The sequence below is a fragment of the Capricornis sumatraensis genome, chromosome 19, assembly GCF_032405125.1.
Source record: "Capricornis sumatraensis isolate serow.1 chromosome 19, serow.2, whole genome shotgun sequence".
Classification (NCBI taxonomy): domain Eukaryota; kingdom Metazoa; phylum Chordata; class Mammalia; order Artiodactyla; family Bovidae; genus Capricornis; species Capricornis sumatraensis.
The window spans coordinates 62,845,689-62,862,928 of NC_091087.1; the positions used below are offsets into that span (position 1 = coordinate 62,845,689).

Consider the following 17,240-nt stretch of genomic DNA (forward strand, 5'->3'; position numbering starts at 1 on the left):
TTCTTTGCTAATTGTTTCTTAGATCTTTTGGCTTCTATAAAATCCTTATTTACCCTCAATCCCATTCCAAGAGATAACAACACTCAGTATTGACTATGGTTCCTTCAACAATGAAATTCAAACTGAAATATATTCTATGAAATGAGAATCCAATGCTTAGCACTTATTACTCACTGATTCTTGGTTCTCATCTTTCCTGTCTTCACACCCCATTATACTTAAGAGCATAACCACTTAGAAATCTTCCTCAAACTGTGTTCCTTGAAACAACGGTATGCCACAAGAATGTGTGTTCAACATGATAGGTGTCAGCAGTGTTTAAGTTTTGTTTTAAATTTATATCTAATCAAAAGAGTGAATACCTTTACAGAGTGATTGCTGAATGGAAATCTTTTAAGAAATAATGCACAACCCATGAGAAACAAAACCTGTCCTGGCACACAGAAACGTATAGACTAATGCTCATAGCAGCATAATTCATAATACAAAAAGCGAAAACAACCCAAATGCCCATCAATGTTTTAAAAAAAGAAGACAGTCTATCCATAAAACAGAATATTATTCAGCAATAAAAAAGTACTGATACATGATGAAATATAGATGAACCTCAAAATCCTTATGGGCGTGAAAGAAGCCCATCACAGAGGACTTCATACTGTCTGACTCCACTTATAGGAAATGTCTAACAGGCAAATCTAGAGAGACAGAAAACAGACTGGTGGTTGCCATGGGCCCAGGACGGGCAGGGAGGAGGGTCCTGAGAAGGAAGGCTTGGAAGTGACAGCTAAGGAGTGCAAGGTTTCTTTCAGGCACGAAGAAAACTTCTAAAATTGATGTGGTGAGGAATGTACAATTCTGTGAATATACTAAAAGCCACTGAATTGTACCCTTTAAATGTGTGACTAGTATAGTATGTGAATTATGCCTCAGGAAAGCTACATGTAAAAAGAAAAAAAAGTATTTGAACAGATACTTCACTAAGAGGACATCCAAAAAACCATCCATAAACACATGGAAAAGGTGCCCAAATTTAGTAGGTATCAGAGAAATACAAAATTAACACCAAAATGAGACACCACCACAGACTAGACAGAACTAAAATAAAAGATGGATAATATCATGTGTTGGTGAGAATGTAGCACAGCAGACATAGTCTACTGAAAACCATTCAAGTGGTAAAGCCACATACGAAAGCTATTTGGTAGGATCTATTGAAGTTGAATATAAATATACTGTATGTCCTGGCAATTCTATTCCTAGATATATATATACCATGCATACATACACAAAAAAACATGCATAAGAACGTCCATAGCAGAATTACTTTAATAGCTTGAAACTGAGAACAAAAGTTCATTATAAACTATGGTATATTTATACATTGGAATATAACGGTAATTCAGATAAACTACCAACATATACAGCAGCATAGATAAATTGGATTAATAATATGTTGAGGAAAAAACAGATACAAAAGAACATATAATAATAAAGGAATTTAAAATGGGCAAAAGCAACGTGTCACTATTAGGACAGTGATTACCTTGTGGCAGGAAAAGAGGTAGTAATCAGGAGAAGGGTTAGTCATGAGGGAAGCTGCTGGGGTGTTACGTTTTATTTCTTGATCTGGGTGCTAGTTACATGGACATGTTTACTTTGTGAGAACTCTTCTAGTTACACATATATTATTTGCATTTTCCTTTATAAATATGTGTCCATAAAAATACTATATTTTGGTTTAAGTGTTTATTTTTAAAAAGTGAGGGAAAAAAGAAATGGTATACAAAAGCACAATACTTGACAATGCCAAGAAAGTGTGACCAATCATTCACCCAGAAAGTTTCCAACAAACGGTTACACAGAACAGGTAGAGCCACTTCAGTAAATGCTGGTCTGTGCTGTGAATCCTGTCATTCTGTTTCAGCATATATTTATGGTATTTTATATTGAATATTTATACCACATAGACCTATGGCTAGTTCATAATCCATATATGACGACCCAAGTGGCCAAAAAGCCAGAACACTTTAAGGTGACATTAATAATCACAGCACTTGGTGTGAAGTGCTACTGCTAAGTCACTGTATCATAAACCATAAATCCACAATACCACTAGTTCTACAATATGAAAATGTACCATCTAATTTCACTTTACTCTCACTTCCTTTTTCCGCTAGACACCAAACAGGAAAGAAAATGAGAGTATAATTCAAGAGTTGAAAGAAAAAGGAAATACAGGAAACTCAATCAGATCTGCATGACTCATGTGTCAACTGCGAATTTCTAATTTCAAGCCTTTAAAAAAAGAAGCTTCAAGGACCCTTCAAATTATGTTCAAGTCAGATGCCTGATTAGACAGTTGAATCACTTTACTGGACTACATTTTTCTTGATTCAGATCTCCTCTCTTGCTGCCACAAATATGTTTGTTCAGTGTAAATGGAGTGATGAAGATTGACCTTTCTAGCCAAGCAGCTGGCTGAACAGGATTTTAAATGATATGCTTAGGATTTTACTCCACTCAATTTAAAGCAAAAGGAAGTGCAATAAAAGTGCATGGATGATAGAGCCACATACCTAAGTTTTACTCTAAGAATTTTAGAGCCTCTGTCCCACTCCTTCTGACAAACTCAGAATTCCACATCAGGGTGAGGTTATAACCGGAAGTGAAACACTGAACTACTACCATGAAAAGTTCAGGGCTCCAGAACAGAATCGGTAGTGGCTCTGTCTTTTAAGAACTGTCCCTATCTATTTTCCGGTTCTTGAGAGTAAAAACTGAACAGAAGGGGAAAAAGCAATTGCTGTGCCCTTAAGCCCTGCCTACTATCTTGACTCATTCCAATGTCTTTTCTCTGAATTTCCATCCAATAGCACCAAAGTAAGATGCCCATTCCTGGAGGAAGGCATGGCAATCCACTCCAGTATTCTTGCCTGGAGAATCCTCATGGACAGAGGAGCCCAGAGGGCTACAGTCCCTAGGGTCGGGCGCACTCGGGCATGACTGCAGCGACTTAGTACACATGCAAGATGCCCATTTCCTTCTTTCATACTTCAAAACTCGACAGAACAATCGTCTTGGAAACTCACTATTCTTTTTTTCAAACATTAAACTTTTATTTTCTATTAGGGTATAGCTGATTAACGATGGTGTGGTAGTTTCAGGTGAAGAGCGAAAGGACTCAGCCATACATATAATACATGTATCCATTCTCCCCCAAATCCCTCCTCCCACCCAGGTTGGCACATAACATTGAGCAGGGTTCCCTGTGCTTTACAGTAGGTCCTTGCTGGTTATCCATTTTGAACATAGCAGTGTGTACATGGGAGAAGGCAGTGGTACCCCACTCCAGTACTATTGCCTGGAAAATCCCATGGATGGAGGAGCCTGCCGGGCAGCAGTCCCTGGGGTCGCTAAGAGTCAGACACGACTGAGCGACTTCACTTTCATTTTTCACTTTCATACATCGGAGAAGGAAATGGCAACCCACTCCAGTGTTCTTGCCTGGAAAATCCCAAGGACGGGGTAGCCTGGTGGGCTGCCGTCTATGGGGTTGCACAGAGTCGGACACGACTGAACCGACTTAGCAGCAGCAGCAGCAGTGTGTACATGACCTTCCCAAATTCTCTAAGTACCCCTTCCCCCCAGCAACCATCAGTTTGTTTTCTGTGAGTCTCTTTCTGCGAAACTCACTCTTCTGGATATGGAAGACCACACATACTTGCAGCATTTTGTAAAATTTTTATTCCCCCTAATTCTTAGCACCGCCCCCCCCCCCCCGCCACCCACTTACTGTTTACTCCTAACTCAGCCCATCACTTTCTAAAATCATCAACAGGAGATTGTGTGCAACTGCCTGAGAAATTACCTACTCAAAGCAGCCCTCAGAAACAAATTTCCATGAATAGCTAATGGAAAGGAGAAAGAGCCTATATTTATGAAATTTCTTTTAGACCTGCTACCTGACTTTCATTCAAAGATAGCATGTGAGCAAGTGCTAATCTGCATAGGTGATAGGAAGCTGAGTCCAATCATTTATTCACAGCAGGCACAGTGCTGGAAGCTAAGGATGCAGAGATAAAAGACTCTTCATTCAAAGTCAGACTTGTCATGCAAAGAACTCAAAGTTCTAGTGGAAAAGAACCTCATCAGTCAGCAATCATAATATCACAGGTGTGTCACGACAGGTGTATGTCCAGAGTGGCACAGGAAGACAAAAAAGCAAGCATCAAACTCAAGTGTAAAGAACTGGGGTAAGTTTCTCAGATGAGGTGGCATTAGATTTAAATGTGGAGAGATACAGAGAAGGAATCTAGGTAGGAATGGTGGGGACAGGCCATCCCACTTGGAGGAAGCCAGCATGTAAAAGTCACAGCAATTCAGGGAATTCTCCGGCAGTGCAGTGGTTCAGTTCAGTTCAGTCGCTCAGTCATGTCCAACCCCTCGTGACCCCATGAATTGCAGCACGCCAAGCCTCCCTGTCCATCACCATCTCCCGGAGCTCACTCAGACTCACGTCCATCAAGTCTGTGATGCCATCCAGCCATCTCATCCTCTGTCATTCCCTTCTCCTCCTGCCCCCAATCCCTCCCAGCATCAGAGTCTTTTCCAATGAGTCAACTCTTCGCATGAGGTGGCCAAAGTACTGGAGCTTCAGCTTTAGCATCATTCCTTCCAAGGAAATCCCAGGGTTGATCTCCCTCAGAATGGACTGGTTGGATCTCCTTGTAGTCCAAGGGACCCTCAAGAGTCTTCTCCAATACCACAGTTCAAAAGCATCAATTCTTTGGCACTCAGCCTTCTTCACAGTCCAACTCTCACATCCATCCATGACTACTGGAAAAACCATAGCCTTGACTAGACGGACCTTAGTCGGCAAAGTAATGTCTCTGCTTTTGAATATGCTATCTAGGTTGGTCATAACTTTTCTTCCAAGGAGTAAGCGTCTTTTAATTTCATGGCTGCACTCACCATCTGCAGTGATTTTGGAGCCCCCCAAAATAAAGTCTGACACTGTTTCTACTGTTTCCCCATCTATTTCCCATGAAGTGATGGGACTGGATGCCATGATCTTCGTTCTCTGAATGTTGAGCTTTAAGCCAACTTTTTCACTCTCCTCTTTCACTTTCATCAAGAGGCTTTTTAGCTCCTCTTCACTTTCTGCCATAAGGGTGGTGTCATCTGCATATCTGAGGTTATTGATATTTCTCCCGGCAATCTTGATTCCAGCTTGTGTTTCTTCCAGTCCAGCGTTTCTCATGATGTACTCTGCATATAAGTTAAATAAGCTCCCCATTTCCACTGCGGGGGGACAGGTTCCATCCCTGGTCAGGGAACAAAGATCTTGCATGCCATGCAGCGAGGCAAAAAAAGACATAACAGTTCTGTTTGGGATGATGATAAAAAGACCTGGAAATGGACAGTGGTGATGGTTACCCAATATTGTGAATGTACTTGATGCCACTGAATTGTACATTTTTTAAATGGTAAAGAAAAATTATGTATGTCTTTCCACAATTAAAACACACACACACACACACACACACACACACACACACACACACACACACACACACACATGGGGCTTCCTTGGTAAAGGAACTGCCTACCAGTGCAGGAGACACAGATTTGCTCTCTGAGCTGGGAAGATCCCACATGCTGTAATGCAACTAAGCCTGTGTGCTACGACCATTGAGCCTGTGCCCAAGAGCCCAGGAGCCACAATTACTGAAGCATGAGTACCCTGGAGCCCGTGCTCTGCAATAAGAGAAGCCACCACGAGAAGACCGCACACTGCAACTAGAGAGCCTCCCTCTGCAACTAAAGAAAAGTCCCCACAACAAGGAAGACCAAATTCAATTTTAAAAAGCTAAAAAATAAATAAAAACAGATGTCTGAGTGTGTAGAAACACCAAATAAGATATCTATAGAGAAGAATGAGTGGCAGGAAAAATGATGGAGCTGTACCAGGGCTAGACCAAAAAATGAGAATGAAAGTCACTCAGTCGTGTCCCACTCTTTGCAACCCCACTGCACTGCCAGAGAATTCCCTGAACTGCTGTGTCTTTTACATGCTGGCTTCCTCCAGGTATATGTATAGTCCGTGGGATTCTACAGGCCAGAATACTGGAGTGGGTAACCTTTTCCTTCTCCAGGGGATCTTCCCAACCCAGGGATCGAACCCAGGTCTCCCACATTGCAGGCGGATACTTAACCAGCTGAGCCACAACGGAAGCCCTGGGCTAGACCATAAAGGGCTATATATTCCATGCTAATGGAGTATAAAAGATAACCAGAAGGGGAGGAAGACTGGAAGATTCATGAGTGATTAGGAGGCTATTAATATAACCCAGAGGAAAAATCAAAGTCTGAACTCTGGAGAGGCAGTGGAGACAAAAAGAATGAACAGATTTCCAAGACTGAACGACAGAAGAATAAAGTAAACTTGGAGGCTAAATGCGAAGGAGTGGGAGGAGTCAAGAATGCCTCTCAGGTTTGCGGCTGGAGCAAAGGCACTCTCTGATGCCCTTCACTCAGAGAGTGAAAGCAGGTGGACTGGGGAGCATGGTAATATCTGGTTCAGTCTTCCCAGTTTGAACCCTTGTGAATGAAGGATGAAGACCAGCAGTTAGAGGAACTGCAGGATTTCTTAAGTGTGTCTGGGGACTTCTGCATCAAAGCCACTTTTCCACATCTCTGAACAGAACCCAGCCCCTCTCCGTCATGCCAAAATTAAGGGCTTTGATAGACTCATGCGGATAGAGACATCTGTTAAGGCCCTGAGGTTCTCAGCAGTACCTTCAGAGAGGCTCATCAAAGAGACAACAAGGCTGCCACTTCATGGTGCCCACGGTCACATTCAGGACTCTCGAAATAACCAGGAAGTTTCACAAGGATAGACAGGAATCTCACAGGTTGGGAAGGAAAGACCAAGATGAGTTATTGTCATTGGGAGAATCCAGGTGGCGCTAGTGGTAAAGAACCCACCTCCCAGAGCAGGAGATCTAAGAGATGGGGGTTCAGTCCCGGAGTCAGGAAGTTCCCCTGGAAGAGGACATGACAACCCACTCCAGTATTCTTGCCTGGAGAATCCCACAGATAGAGGAGCCTGGAGGGCTACAGCCCATAGGGTTGCAAAGAGTTGGACACGACTTAGCACATAGCATAACAAGTACAGAACATAAAAAGGACCTGTTTTATTCTTGCCGGCTACTGAGGCCTGTGTATCAGTTTAATACACATTTTAGAAAAGTGATACGATGCTATTCACCAACCCCTTTGTAGGCTACTCTTGGACATTTAGCAACGTGGTGAGCATCTATGTCATAACGCTCATCCATAACTTCATACTTAGGGCTAAACAGTATCTGATTATATGCCATGATTTATTCAATCCCCTATTGTTGGACATTTAGGTTTGAGTAGAGCTTTTCAAACTATTAAGCATTCAATCCATCACCTCCAATTAAGCACATTTTCACGACAACTAGGAATATCTAACCATTTTATTGAAGATTCTTTGTCCGTGAAATTCTCTCTGGATTTTTTTTTTTTAAAGAACCTATATAACCAGCTAAAAAGAATACATAGCAATTTACAAGGCCTGATTTTATAAGAAGAAAGTAAATTGCTCACTTGTTGCAGGTGTGTTAATTTTATCAAGCCACTAGTGTACCATATTGTACAATGGAAGAGGCAGGTAATTCACTAAATGATCCCCTGGTGGAACAAAAGAATAAATGCCTCTCCAGTAAGTGAACCATGTGCTCTCTGTCAGCAGGATCAAAGGTATTGTTTTTTATGTCCTTTCCTATCTCATGGATGCTTACTGAGTTGGCCTTCCTGAGTTAGCAATGCTTGCATGCTAAGTGGCTTTAGTCATATCCAACTCTTTGCAACCCTATAGACTGTAGTCTCTGTCCATGGGATTCTCCAGGCAAAAACAGAGGAGTGGGTTGCCATGCCCTCCTCCAAGGGATCTTCTCTACCCACATATCAGACCCATGTCTCTTACGTCTCCTGCACTGGCAGGAGGGTTCTTTACTAGTGCCACCTGGGAAGCCCAAGTTGGCAATACATGTAGGCAAAAATGCCTCCATCTGTGTCCATGGCATTCCGTCTATCTATAATGTCCTTCAGCTCCCTAAATTTCTGTGCTCAACCAGCTCCTACTTACTATTTGAGACATTTCAACTGTTATTTCTTCTAGAAAGCCTACCCTGATCACTCCATCCTGAGCGAAGTGTTCCCCAAGTGTCCTTTTTATACCTCTGAATACTCAGCACAGTTTATTAGGGTGATTTGATATTCACTCACCTGATTATAAACCTTTTTAGGCTGAAACCTCGGCTTTCACTGTAATACTCAGGGTCCAGCACATTGCTTCATTAAATGATAGCTAAAAAAAATGCTACGATTTAAAAAGTGCCACAAAGTCTCACCTGAATATCAACATTCTAATCCACCAGTAATACTTTCTATTGAGAATAACTGAGCAACATGCCTAACTATGAAGGTTAAGTACAGTTTTCTAATAAAATAAAATGCAACAATACTTTTGACAGTGCATAATCATTGATGTGATGCATAGTAACTAAGCAAACAATAAGTGACTGTATAAATTACTACCATTGGTAATTTCCTGGAAGGCTTTGGGATGGCATACTTCCATTGGTTGGTGGTGATCAACTTCTTTCTCCATCAAAGATGGGACTCATCTCAACTAGTTCTGCTTCTATTTCAATGGCCCCTCAAAATAAAATAAATGTCCCAAACTCCAAAACTGCTCCCTACTCCAATATACCGTTCCCACCTTCTACACACTCTCCACTAAAATCATTATTTTCTCTGGAAACGAGGTTCAGCTGAGAGACTTTTATGGGCCTTATGATCTGCCATTCTTTCCTGGGATTTTTAGATAGAGACACTTCCTTAAAGAGCTGTAAGAACCTCAGACTCCTCTCCTTTACTTTCCTACTTCAAGTATCTTTTTTAAATAAAGAGGTGCAGCTTTTCCGGCGGTGACGACCTCCTCACGAGAACATGCCTCTCGCAAAGGATCTTCATCATCCCTCTCCAGAAGAGGAGAAGAGGAAACACAAGAAGAAGTGCCTGGTGCAGAGCCCCAATTCCTATTTCATGGATGTAAAATGCCCAGGATGCTATAAAATCACCACCGTCTTCAGCCATGCACAAACAGTAGTTTTGTGTGTTGGCTGCTCTACTGTCCTCTGCCAGCCTACAGGAGGAAAAGCAAGGCTTACAGAAGGATGCTCTTTCAGACGGAAGCAGCACTAAAAGTACCCTGTATCAAGATGAACGGGAAACCATCCCAATAAACACGTTTTGGATACAATAAATAAGTAAATAAAGAGGTGCAGTAGGTTGAGTGGTATGAATGAAGAAAACCTGACCTGCCTCAAAATCTCTCCTTTAGACTACTCTGCATTTCCATCATTTACAGTTTCACTCAGGTTCACGCACATGCACGCACACGTGCACACACACGCATGCACAAACACAGACACACCCACACCCACTCCCACCCCTGAACGAAGAAAACCTGTCCTGCCTCAAAATCTCTCCTTTAGATTACTCTGCATTTTCCATCTTTTACAGTTTCATTCAGGTTCACACACACACACACACACACACAACCTGCCACCAAAAAGCAAACAATCTAAGCAAGATAGGTTTGTCGGTCACTTAGGTGGTTGAAATATGCTGAAATTCATCATATCGGGGCAGAGTTTCGAGGGAAAGTGAGGAAGAGGAGCACATGGAACTGTTGTCCTAAAGCTCTGGTGATGAGAGAAGGAACGACAACAGAAAGGGGAATGAAACTGGGTGAAGCCCCAAAATTAACTTTAAATATCAATCTATAGTTGCCCGAGCATCCCTCCTTTCTTCCCCTCTTTCCTAAAACCCAACTTCCAGGAATTCTCTGGTTGTCCAATGGTTAGGACGCTGCGCTTTTGCACTGCAGGGGGCATGGGTCTGAGCCCTGTTCAGGAATCCCAAAGGCACACAGTGCGGCCAAAACAAATAAAAGCCAATTTCTATCCCCTGAACTTGCCGTGTGAATAGACCTTTTAACTTTCATGGTCTTAACTGTTATATTCATTTACTTTTCACAACAATACTTAGAGCTACACAAAGTCTTCTCATCTCCAAAATGGGGATAATACCACCTGCTCACAGGCCAAGAGAAGCAGCTGATTGCCCAGGAACACATTAACATTATCCCATCAGTCTAACAGATGTGCTGAAAACACGAGTACAAAGTTCATTCTTCCTCATCATGATTGAAATATTTCAGATTGAAAGTAAATTCTAGTACACAAATGTTCACAGCAGAACATAACAGCCAAAAAGTGGAAATGATCCAGTGTCCACCAAATGATGACTGGGTGAACAAAATGTGGTATGTCCATACAGTGGACTATTATTGGCAAAATTAAAAAAGGAATGAAGTACAACAATCTGAATGTACCTAATGCCATGGAACTGACCATTCAAAATTGTTAAGATGCTAAACCTTGTATTATGTATGTTTTACAATTTTTTTTTAAAGAAAATGAAGTATTGATACATGCTACAAGTAGGTGAACTTTGGAAACATTATGCTAGTAAAAGAAGCCTTTCACAAAAGGTTAATCTTATATTAACCAAAAGATTAATATATGATTCTATTTATATGAAATTTCCCAAAACAGGCAAATTCATAGAAATGGAAAAGAGATTAGTGGTTGCCAGGATCTGGTGATAGGAGGGAATGGGTTGTGACAGCTAACAGGTCAAGGATTTCTTTTGGGGGTGGCAAAAATAAAAATATAAAGTGGAAACAGACAACGATTGTGTGAACATTCTAAAAACCAGTGAACTGTACTCCTTCAAAGGGTGAATTATACAGAAACTAAATGTCTCTTATATTTTTCTTTTTACAAGACAAATGCTGGTACACAAAGTGTGCTGATATATATCTGAGACATTTAAGAACATTTAGAAAGTCAGAATGAAGGTAAGGCCTCAGAAACTGCATGTGATCTATTTGTATATACGAAACAGCCATAAGGTCCAAAGCACCACCTCGACCACCATCATGAAACTAACAACAAATACTGATATATCATTTAGAAAAATAAGACTTCCAAGATGCTAACCACACCTGCATGAAATACCCAAGTGTTCCTTCTTTACCAGATCTGAAAGAGAAGAAAGCAAATGTCTAGCGAGTAACAACTTTTGCAGGGTCTCTCGTAAGGGTAAAAAGCTGCTCTGCCTCCCTCTCCTCTCCGCTGTGCTGGGATTTTCAACCAGGCCACCTCTCTTGCTGCATGAGGAGGCTGTGCGGCTGATTAGAGGCCCTGAAGGCTGCCTAATCAAGTGCCTCCACTTCAAGTCGTAAGAGCCAAATTAAATGCTGACAGACATCATCATCCAGTTTTAACCCCACCTTCTCTACCTCCGCCTTTCTTCTAACAAGAAGTCTCTCGAATCTGTGTGCTCCATTTTATGCTGCTCCTTGGCCTCTGCACCGTCTCCTAGGACAGCAAGACAAGAGGCTTCTCTACCTCCTGCTCCTCACTGTCCACTCTTCATTTCCGCAGCCTCACTTCCTCCGAAACAGCATCTACCCACCCCCATCGTGTACTCTTCAGTTTTCCTGAATATCCTTACTTACTAGTGCCTGTGGTGATTATCTTAGCAAATCCCTAGAAGACAAGGCCAAGATTTCTCTCAATTCATCTTTGGATACAATAGTCTACTAATGCTTTTCCAAATGATAACCTATCTTGAGATTCCACCAATTGATCGTGGTACATTCCTTTTGTGTACTGATTATTTTTGTATTTTTAAGCACATTTTTTGGTTATAAGAAAAACATATTCTTTCTAACTTTTATGGATTTGTTTAACAATATTTACTGACTACTTGGGCTTCCCAGGTGGCGCTAGCAGTAAAGAAGCTGCCTGCCAATGTAGGAGATGCAAGAGACGTGGGTTCGACCCCTGGGTCAGGAAGATCCCCTGGAGAAGAAAAATGGCAACCCACTCCAGTATTCTTGCCTGGAAAATTTCATGGACAGAGAAGCCTGGTGGGCTACAGTCCATGGAGTTGGAAAGAGTCGGACACAACTGAGTGTGCATGCACACGCACACACTGACTACTTACCATGTTCAAAGTGTATATTATTGGTCATTCTTTGCAGATTCAGAACTATTCTTTAAAATCAGCCCATATTATCAGAAAAGCAAGAAATAACAAGTGTTTGTGAGGATGTAGAGAAAAGGGAACCTTCATGCGCTGTTAGCAGGAATGCAAATTGGTACAGCCACTATGAAAAATAACACAGAAATTCCTCCAAAAATTAAGGAGAGAACTACCGTATGACCCAGTTATTCCACTTCTGGGTATTTATCTTAAGAATATGAAAAAATATTCAAAAAGATACATGCACTCCTATGCTCATGGTAGCACTGTTTATAATACCAAGATACGGAGACAACTAAATGTCCATCAACAGATGAATGGACAAATAAGATGTGGCGCGTGTGTATATAAATATGCAACAGAATACCACTCAGCCATAAAAAAAGATAAAATCTTGCCATTTGTGATGATATGAATGAATTTTGAGGGTAGTATGCTAAGTGAGAGAAGTCAGATGGAGAAAGACAAATATATGATTTCACTTGTACACAGGGTGTAAAAAATAAGTAAAAAATAAATGAACAACAAAAAAAACCAAACACATAGATACAAAGAACAGAGTAGTGATTACTAGGGGGGATGGGACATCAGAGAAGAGAGAGAGATTGGTAAGGGGGATCAACGGTATGGCGACAGACGAAAACTAGACTTCTGGTGGTGAGCACACTGTATAATGTTCAAATATAATGTTGTGCACATGAAACTTAATATAATGTTATAAACCAATATTGCCTCAATAAGTAAAATTTTAAAAGAAAAAAAAATTAGCCTTAATAATGGAGAAAGCTACACATGTTTATGGGAAATCCCTCTACCTTCCACTCAATTTTGCCATAAGCCTAAAACTGCTCTAAGATAAAAATAATAGAGGCTTTCAAAAATTAGCTTATAAATCAGAGATCATATATGAAACCGGACTGCAGCATACTCAAAAAGAGCATACAATAAAAATTAACAGAATGTTAGCCTATTCACTAGCAGAATAAGGGCTACAGAAAGTAAAGTTTAAGACTTACCCCATATTTTGACGGATGCATAGACATAGAAGATTTTTTTCTGCCTTCTAACTTTATGAGTCTTGGTGTGGGATACTGTAGAAACTGAAAATGTGAGATCTCACTTTCCTAGCCTTCCTTGTAGCTAGAATAGAGCAGATGACTTCCTCTTGGCCAACCAGACACTTCTGTCCTGGACCTTGACTCTGAAGCTATGACAGTGAAGCAGCAGGGACCAAGGAGAACACATTTTTGTGGCAGATTCCAGCAGCTAAGAAGGTTGTGGCACCAATATCGAGTGTACAGGGGCAGAAGTGGCGGCAATGTGGCTCTGGTACCTAGCTTCAGTACCCTGGTGACAGCGGGGCAAGTTGTGGCGTCACAGACAGAGGCAGCAGGGTCCTCTCCAGGCAGCCTCGATGGTGTTATTCTTGGTTCTGGGTGCTGCCTACCCTGCCTTGCTGCTGTCCATTTTCCAAACCTGCTTTGCAGGTTTCTTATAGAAATTGTCTGAGCTAACCAATGTCTTTTCACTATATTTCTCTCTGTTCAAATCAGCCAAAGTCAGTTCTGTTGCTTGCAACTAAAAACTTTGACACCATGGGCTAATGGTTAACAGGTAGCAGACATTAAGCGCAGTAAGTTAATTTTTTTTTTTTGAGGACCCACTTATAACTCTTTTTCGGTCAAAATTTTTTTTACAAAAAGTAAAAGTCACCTTTTTAAAGTAATATGTTTTGACAAATGTTATAGTCATACAGTCACCAGCACAATCAAGATATAGAATGTTTTCCATCATCTAAAAAAGTTGCCATGTCAGTTTGTAGACAATTTCTTCTCTCTGTCCCAAATCCCTCGTAATCCCTGATGTGATTTCTGTCCCTATATTTTTGCTGTTTCCAGAATGCCATATCATGTAGTTATGTAGCATGTAACCCTTTTGTATCTGGCTTCTTTCACTTAGCAGAATGCATTTGAAATTCATCACACTGCTGCATAATCAATGGTTAGTTATTTTCTATTGCTAAGTACTATTCCATTTTATTCCACAGGTTGCTTATCCATTCACTAGTTGGTGGATATTTGAGCTCTCTCCTACAGGAGAGAGGAGAAAATTATTTTGATAAATTTCTATGTTTTTATCAAAATAGTTATACTCTACCTTCTGGAAGCTTAAACGGTAGGAATCTTAAGGCAATACAAAGGAGAAAAGGTATTGTCTCCAGGATAAAACATTTTTTCAAGCATAAAACATTTTAAAGACTGATATATGCTCAGATATATATATTCAATTTTTCTTCAAGTATCCCCTGTGGCACACTTGTAAAAATAAAGACAGCATCCCTCTCAATTTCACAAGAAAATTATAAGAAAAATTGTTCACGAAAAAATGCAATAAATATATATATATAAGTTCATTTCTGTTTCTCCTTTGCCAGCAGTATCATTACGGCAGGATACAATGAAAAGCAGAATGCTACTTCAGCAGTACCTTCTCTCTTAAATTAACTAGGTTCCTAACTCAACAGCAACTCCACGCTGCAGCTAGTTTTCATCTTGTGGTAATTCATTCTACAGGAGAAAAATCATTCTCCAAACCTATTTTCATGACTCTCAAGTTTATAAACACATGGCCAAGGGCTGTTCCAATCCATTCAGCCTCTAAGTAGTTAGAGGGGTAAAGTTAAGATACATGTTTCAATGTGTAGAAAAAAATGCTAGCTCAGAAAAAAATCTTAATACTTAGGTGAAATACAGAATTCTAATTCTAACTCTGCTGACACAGTTTGAGCATGAAAGGTCGACCTCTGCACTTCTGCTCCCCTCTGGTCATACTAAAAGTAACCGTCCTTGTCCTGTCAAAATCCTAGTCTCTTTTGCAAGACCTGTTGAAGTTTTCAAAATTACAGATTTGCTTAACCCTATTATTTTGTGGTCATTTTGCAAGCATGTTTCCCAAGTATTAAGACATGAATTCCAGTCTAAGGCACTGATCATAATTAAATGTAATTTAACGCTTAAAGTAATATTAAAATTCCCAGGCATTCATACCCATACTATTTATACCCATATTAAGGAAAGTCAACTTAAAATAGCTGGAGTTACTGAGATGTTATGGGGAGGGAGGTGAGAGGGGGGTTCATGTTTGGGAACACATGTAAGAATTAAAGATTTTAAAATTAAAAAAATAAATAAATAAAATAAAAAAAAAGAAAAAATAAAATAGCTGGAGTTGGTGAAATAATACTATTTTAATGGTGAATAATACTATCCACTTAAAATAGCTAGTATTGGTGAAATAGCACTATTCTGGATAAATTATGGAGATATTATCCAATATGCATGAAATGAGGGGAAGCTAGATACTGCAGCCTATAATAAACCTCACAAATGAAATCTTGAACTTGGTTATATCACACTTACTGTTTGAGGCAGGAAATCTTCCTGCTCTGTTACAACTCTACTGTAAAATGTAACACAAATGAAATACTTGTTAAATTTTATTTTATATTTGTTATATGTGACTTGTCAATGGCCACCTTGACATTTAACAAAGAAAAATAACCTAAAGAATCAAAATCCACTCTCTACCTCACAAGCTAACCATTTTTTATGTAGTCTCAAACCTAATATTAAAGTTCCCCCTCATTTTCTTTACTTCTTAAAAAAAGGCCCTAGGGAAGTCAGAGGAGGAAAAAACAGCAGGGTTTCATAAAAGTGGCAACAGTAGCAATATTAGTAATAGAAATCTTCAGCTGGATGGGAAAAATTTCAACCTTCTAGCAACCGGGAGTACCTAACTCCAGCATGATCCTGGAAATGAATGAAGATACCTTCAAGAAGTAACAAATCTGAGCAGAAATGAATAGGTCAGATTCTATTTGCACCTATATAAACACAGCTGAGTTTCCTGTCTTTTGGTCCTAAAATTTCACCACATTGCTACCTGTCCATCAAAATGAAATGGAACACTTGTTTCTTTCTAAAGTTAGAAGACAGTTTAAGCAAAATTAAAAGTGAGTTGAAGATGAAAGGTAAATTGGGGTACCTCATAATATAAAAACAGAAATTCTAAATGATATCCAAAAGTTAAAGGATACTGATAAAAGCAGAGATGGTTTTATCAAAGATGAAAAAACTTACAAGTTTAATTTTTGATTCAACAGTTAATTTTGTAGGTAATACTCATACTACACTTCTTAAGAGAAGAATAATTAAAATACCTACTAAAAACATTTTAAGAAATAAATTCTAAGGGTGTTCTTAACCTAGAGTTCTTAGAACATTTAGGAATAAAGATGTTAATTAAAGACACTCCAGCAAAGAGAATATTAGTGATAATCTATGATGTATTTTCAATATTTCAAAGAGCCCAATGGAAATTCTATATTGACTCAAGCTTTCTTTTGATTTGGTTATTCATAATAATTAGAAATTCTAGTTGACATGTACATATGTCCTTCATTAATTAAAATGGTAAAATCAATTATTACTAAATATAGTTTAGCGGTAGAAAGTCTTTAAAAAGCAATCCATGGGAGGCCAAATAATAATGGAGTTCTGTTTAACTGTCTTGATAGGGTACAACTTCCAAATCAAACCATCATAAAATTGAAGGGGAAAAGAGTCACACTTTTAATATTTTTAAATCCCTTCTGAACCTCCAAGTAGAGTGACCTGATAATCAAAGAATTCAAAAAGTTTAAATCCTATCTGGTTCAATTTAAAAGAAGCTCATGGAGTTAATATTTCCCTGAGCCTTCCTGGAAGACAAGGGTATAAGAAATAAAAATTAAATCCTCCATAATCACAACACCCAGAGATAAAAGCCATTAAAATTTTGATGTGTAAGCTTCTGTAATAGACTGAATAATTGCCCCCAAAGATATCAGTTCTAATCCCTGGAACCAGAAAATGTTACTTTATTTGGAAAAGGTCTTTATAGATGTGATTAAGTCACATTCAGGAGATTATTCTGAATTTTCCAAGTGGGCCCTGAATGCATAAAACACAAGTGTCCTTATGTAAGAG

At 39.6% G+C, this 17,240-nt stretch overlaps 2 protein-coding genes across 4 annotated transcripts in view; one reads left to right on the top strand and one right to left on the bottom strand.

Moving 5' to 3' along the window:
- The window catches only part of FRMD5 (FERM domain containing 5), a 322,722-nt gene that overhangs the window by 277,602 nt on the left and 27,880 nt on the right, over positions 1-17,240 (bottom strand). The window lies entirely within an intron of this gene.
- Positions 9,043-9,327, top strand: LOC138095303 (small ribosomal subunit protein eS27-like). The gene has a single exon (XM_068991335.1). It carries the CDS (start codon positions 9,043-9,045, stop codon positions 9,295-9,297), a length of 255 nt encoding a protein of 84 aa, XP_068847436.1. The 3' UTR covers positions 9,298-9,327.

Coding starts and splice junctions, on each gene's coding strand:
- LOC138095303 (XM_068991335.1), top strand. CDS start 9,043: ATGCCTCTCGCAAAGGATCTTCATCATCCCTCTCCAGAAGAGGAGAAG.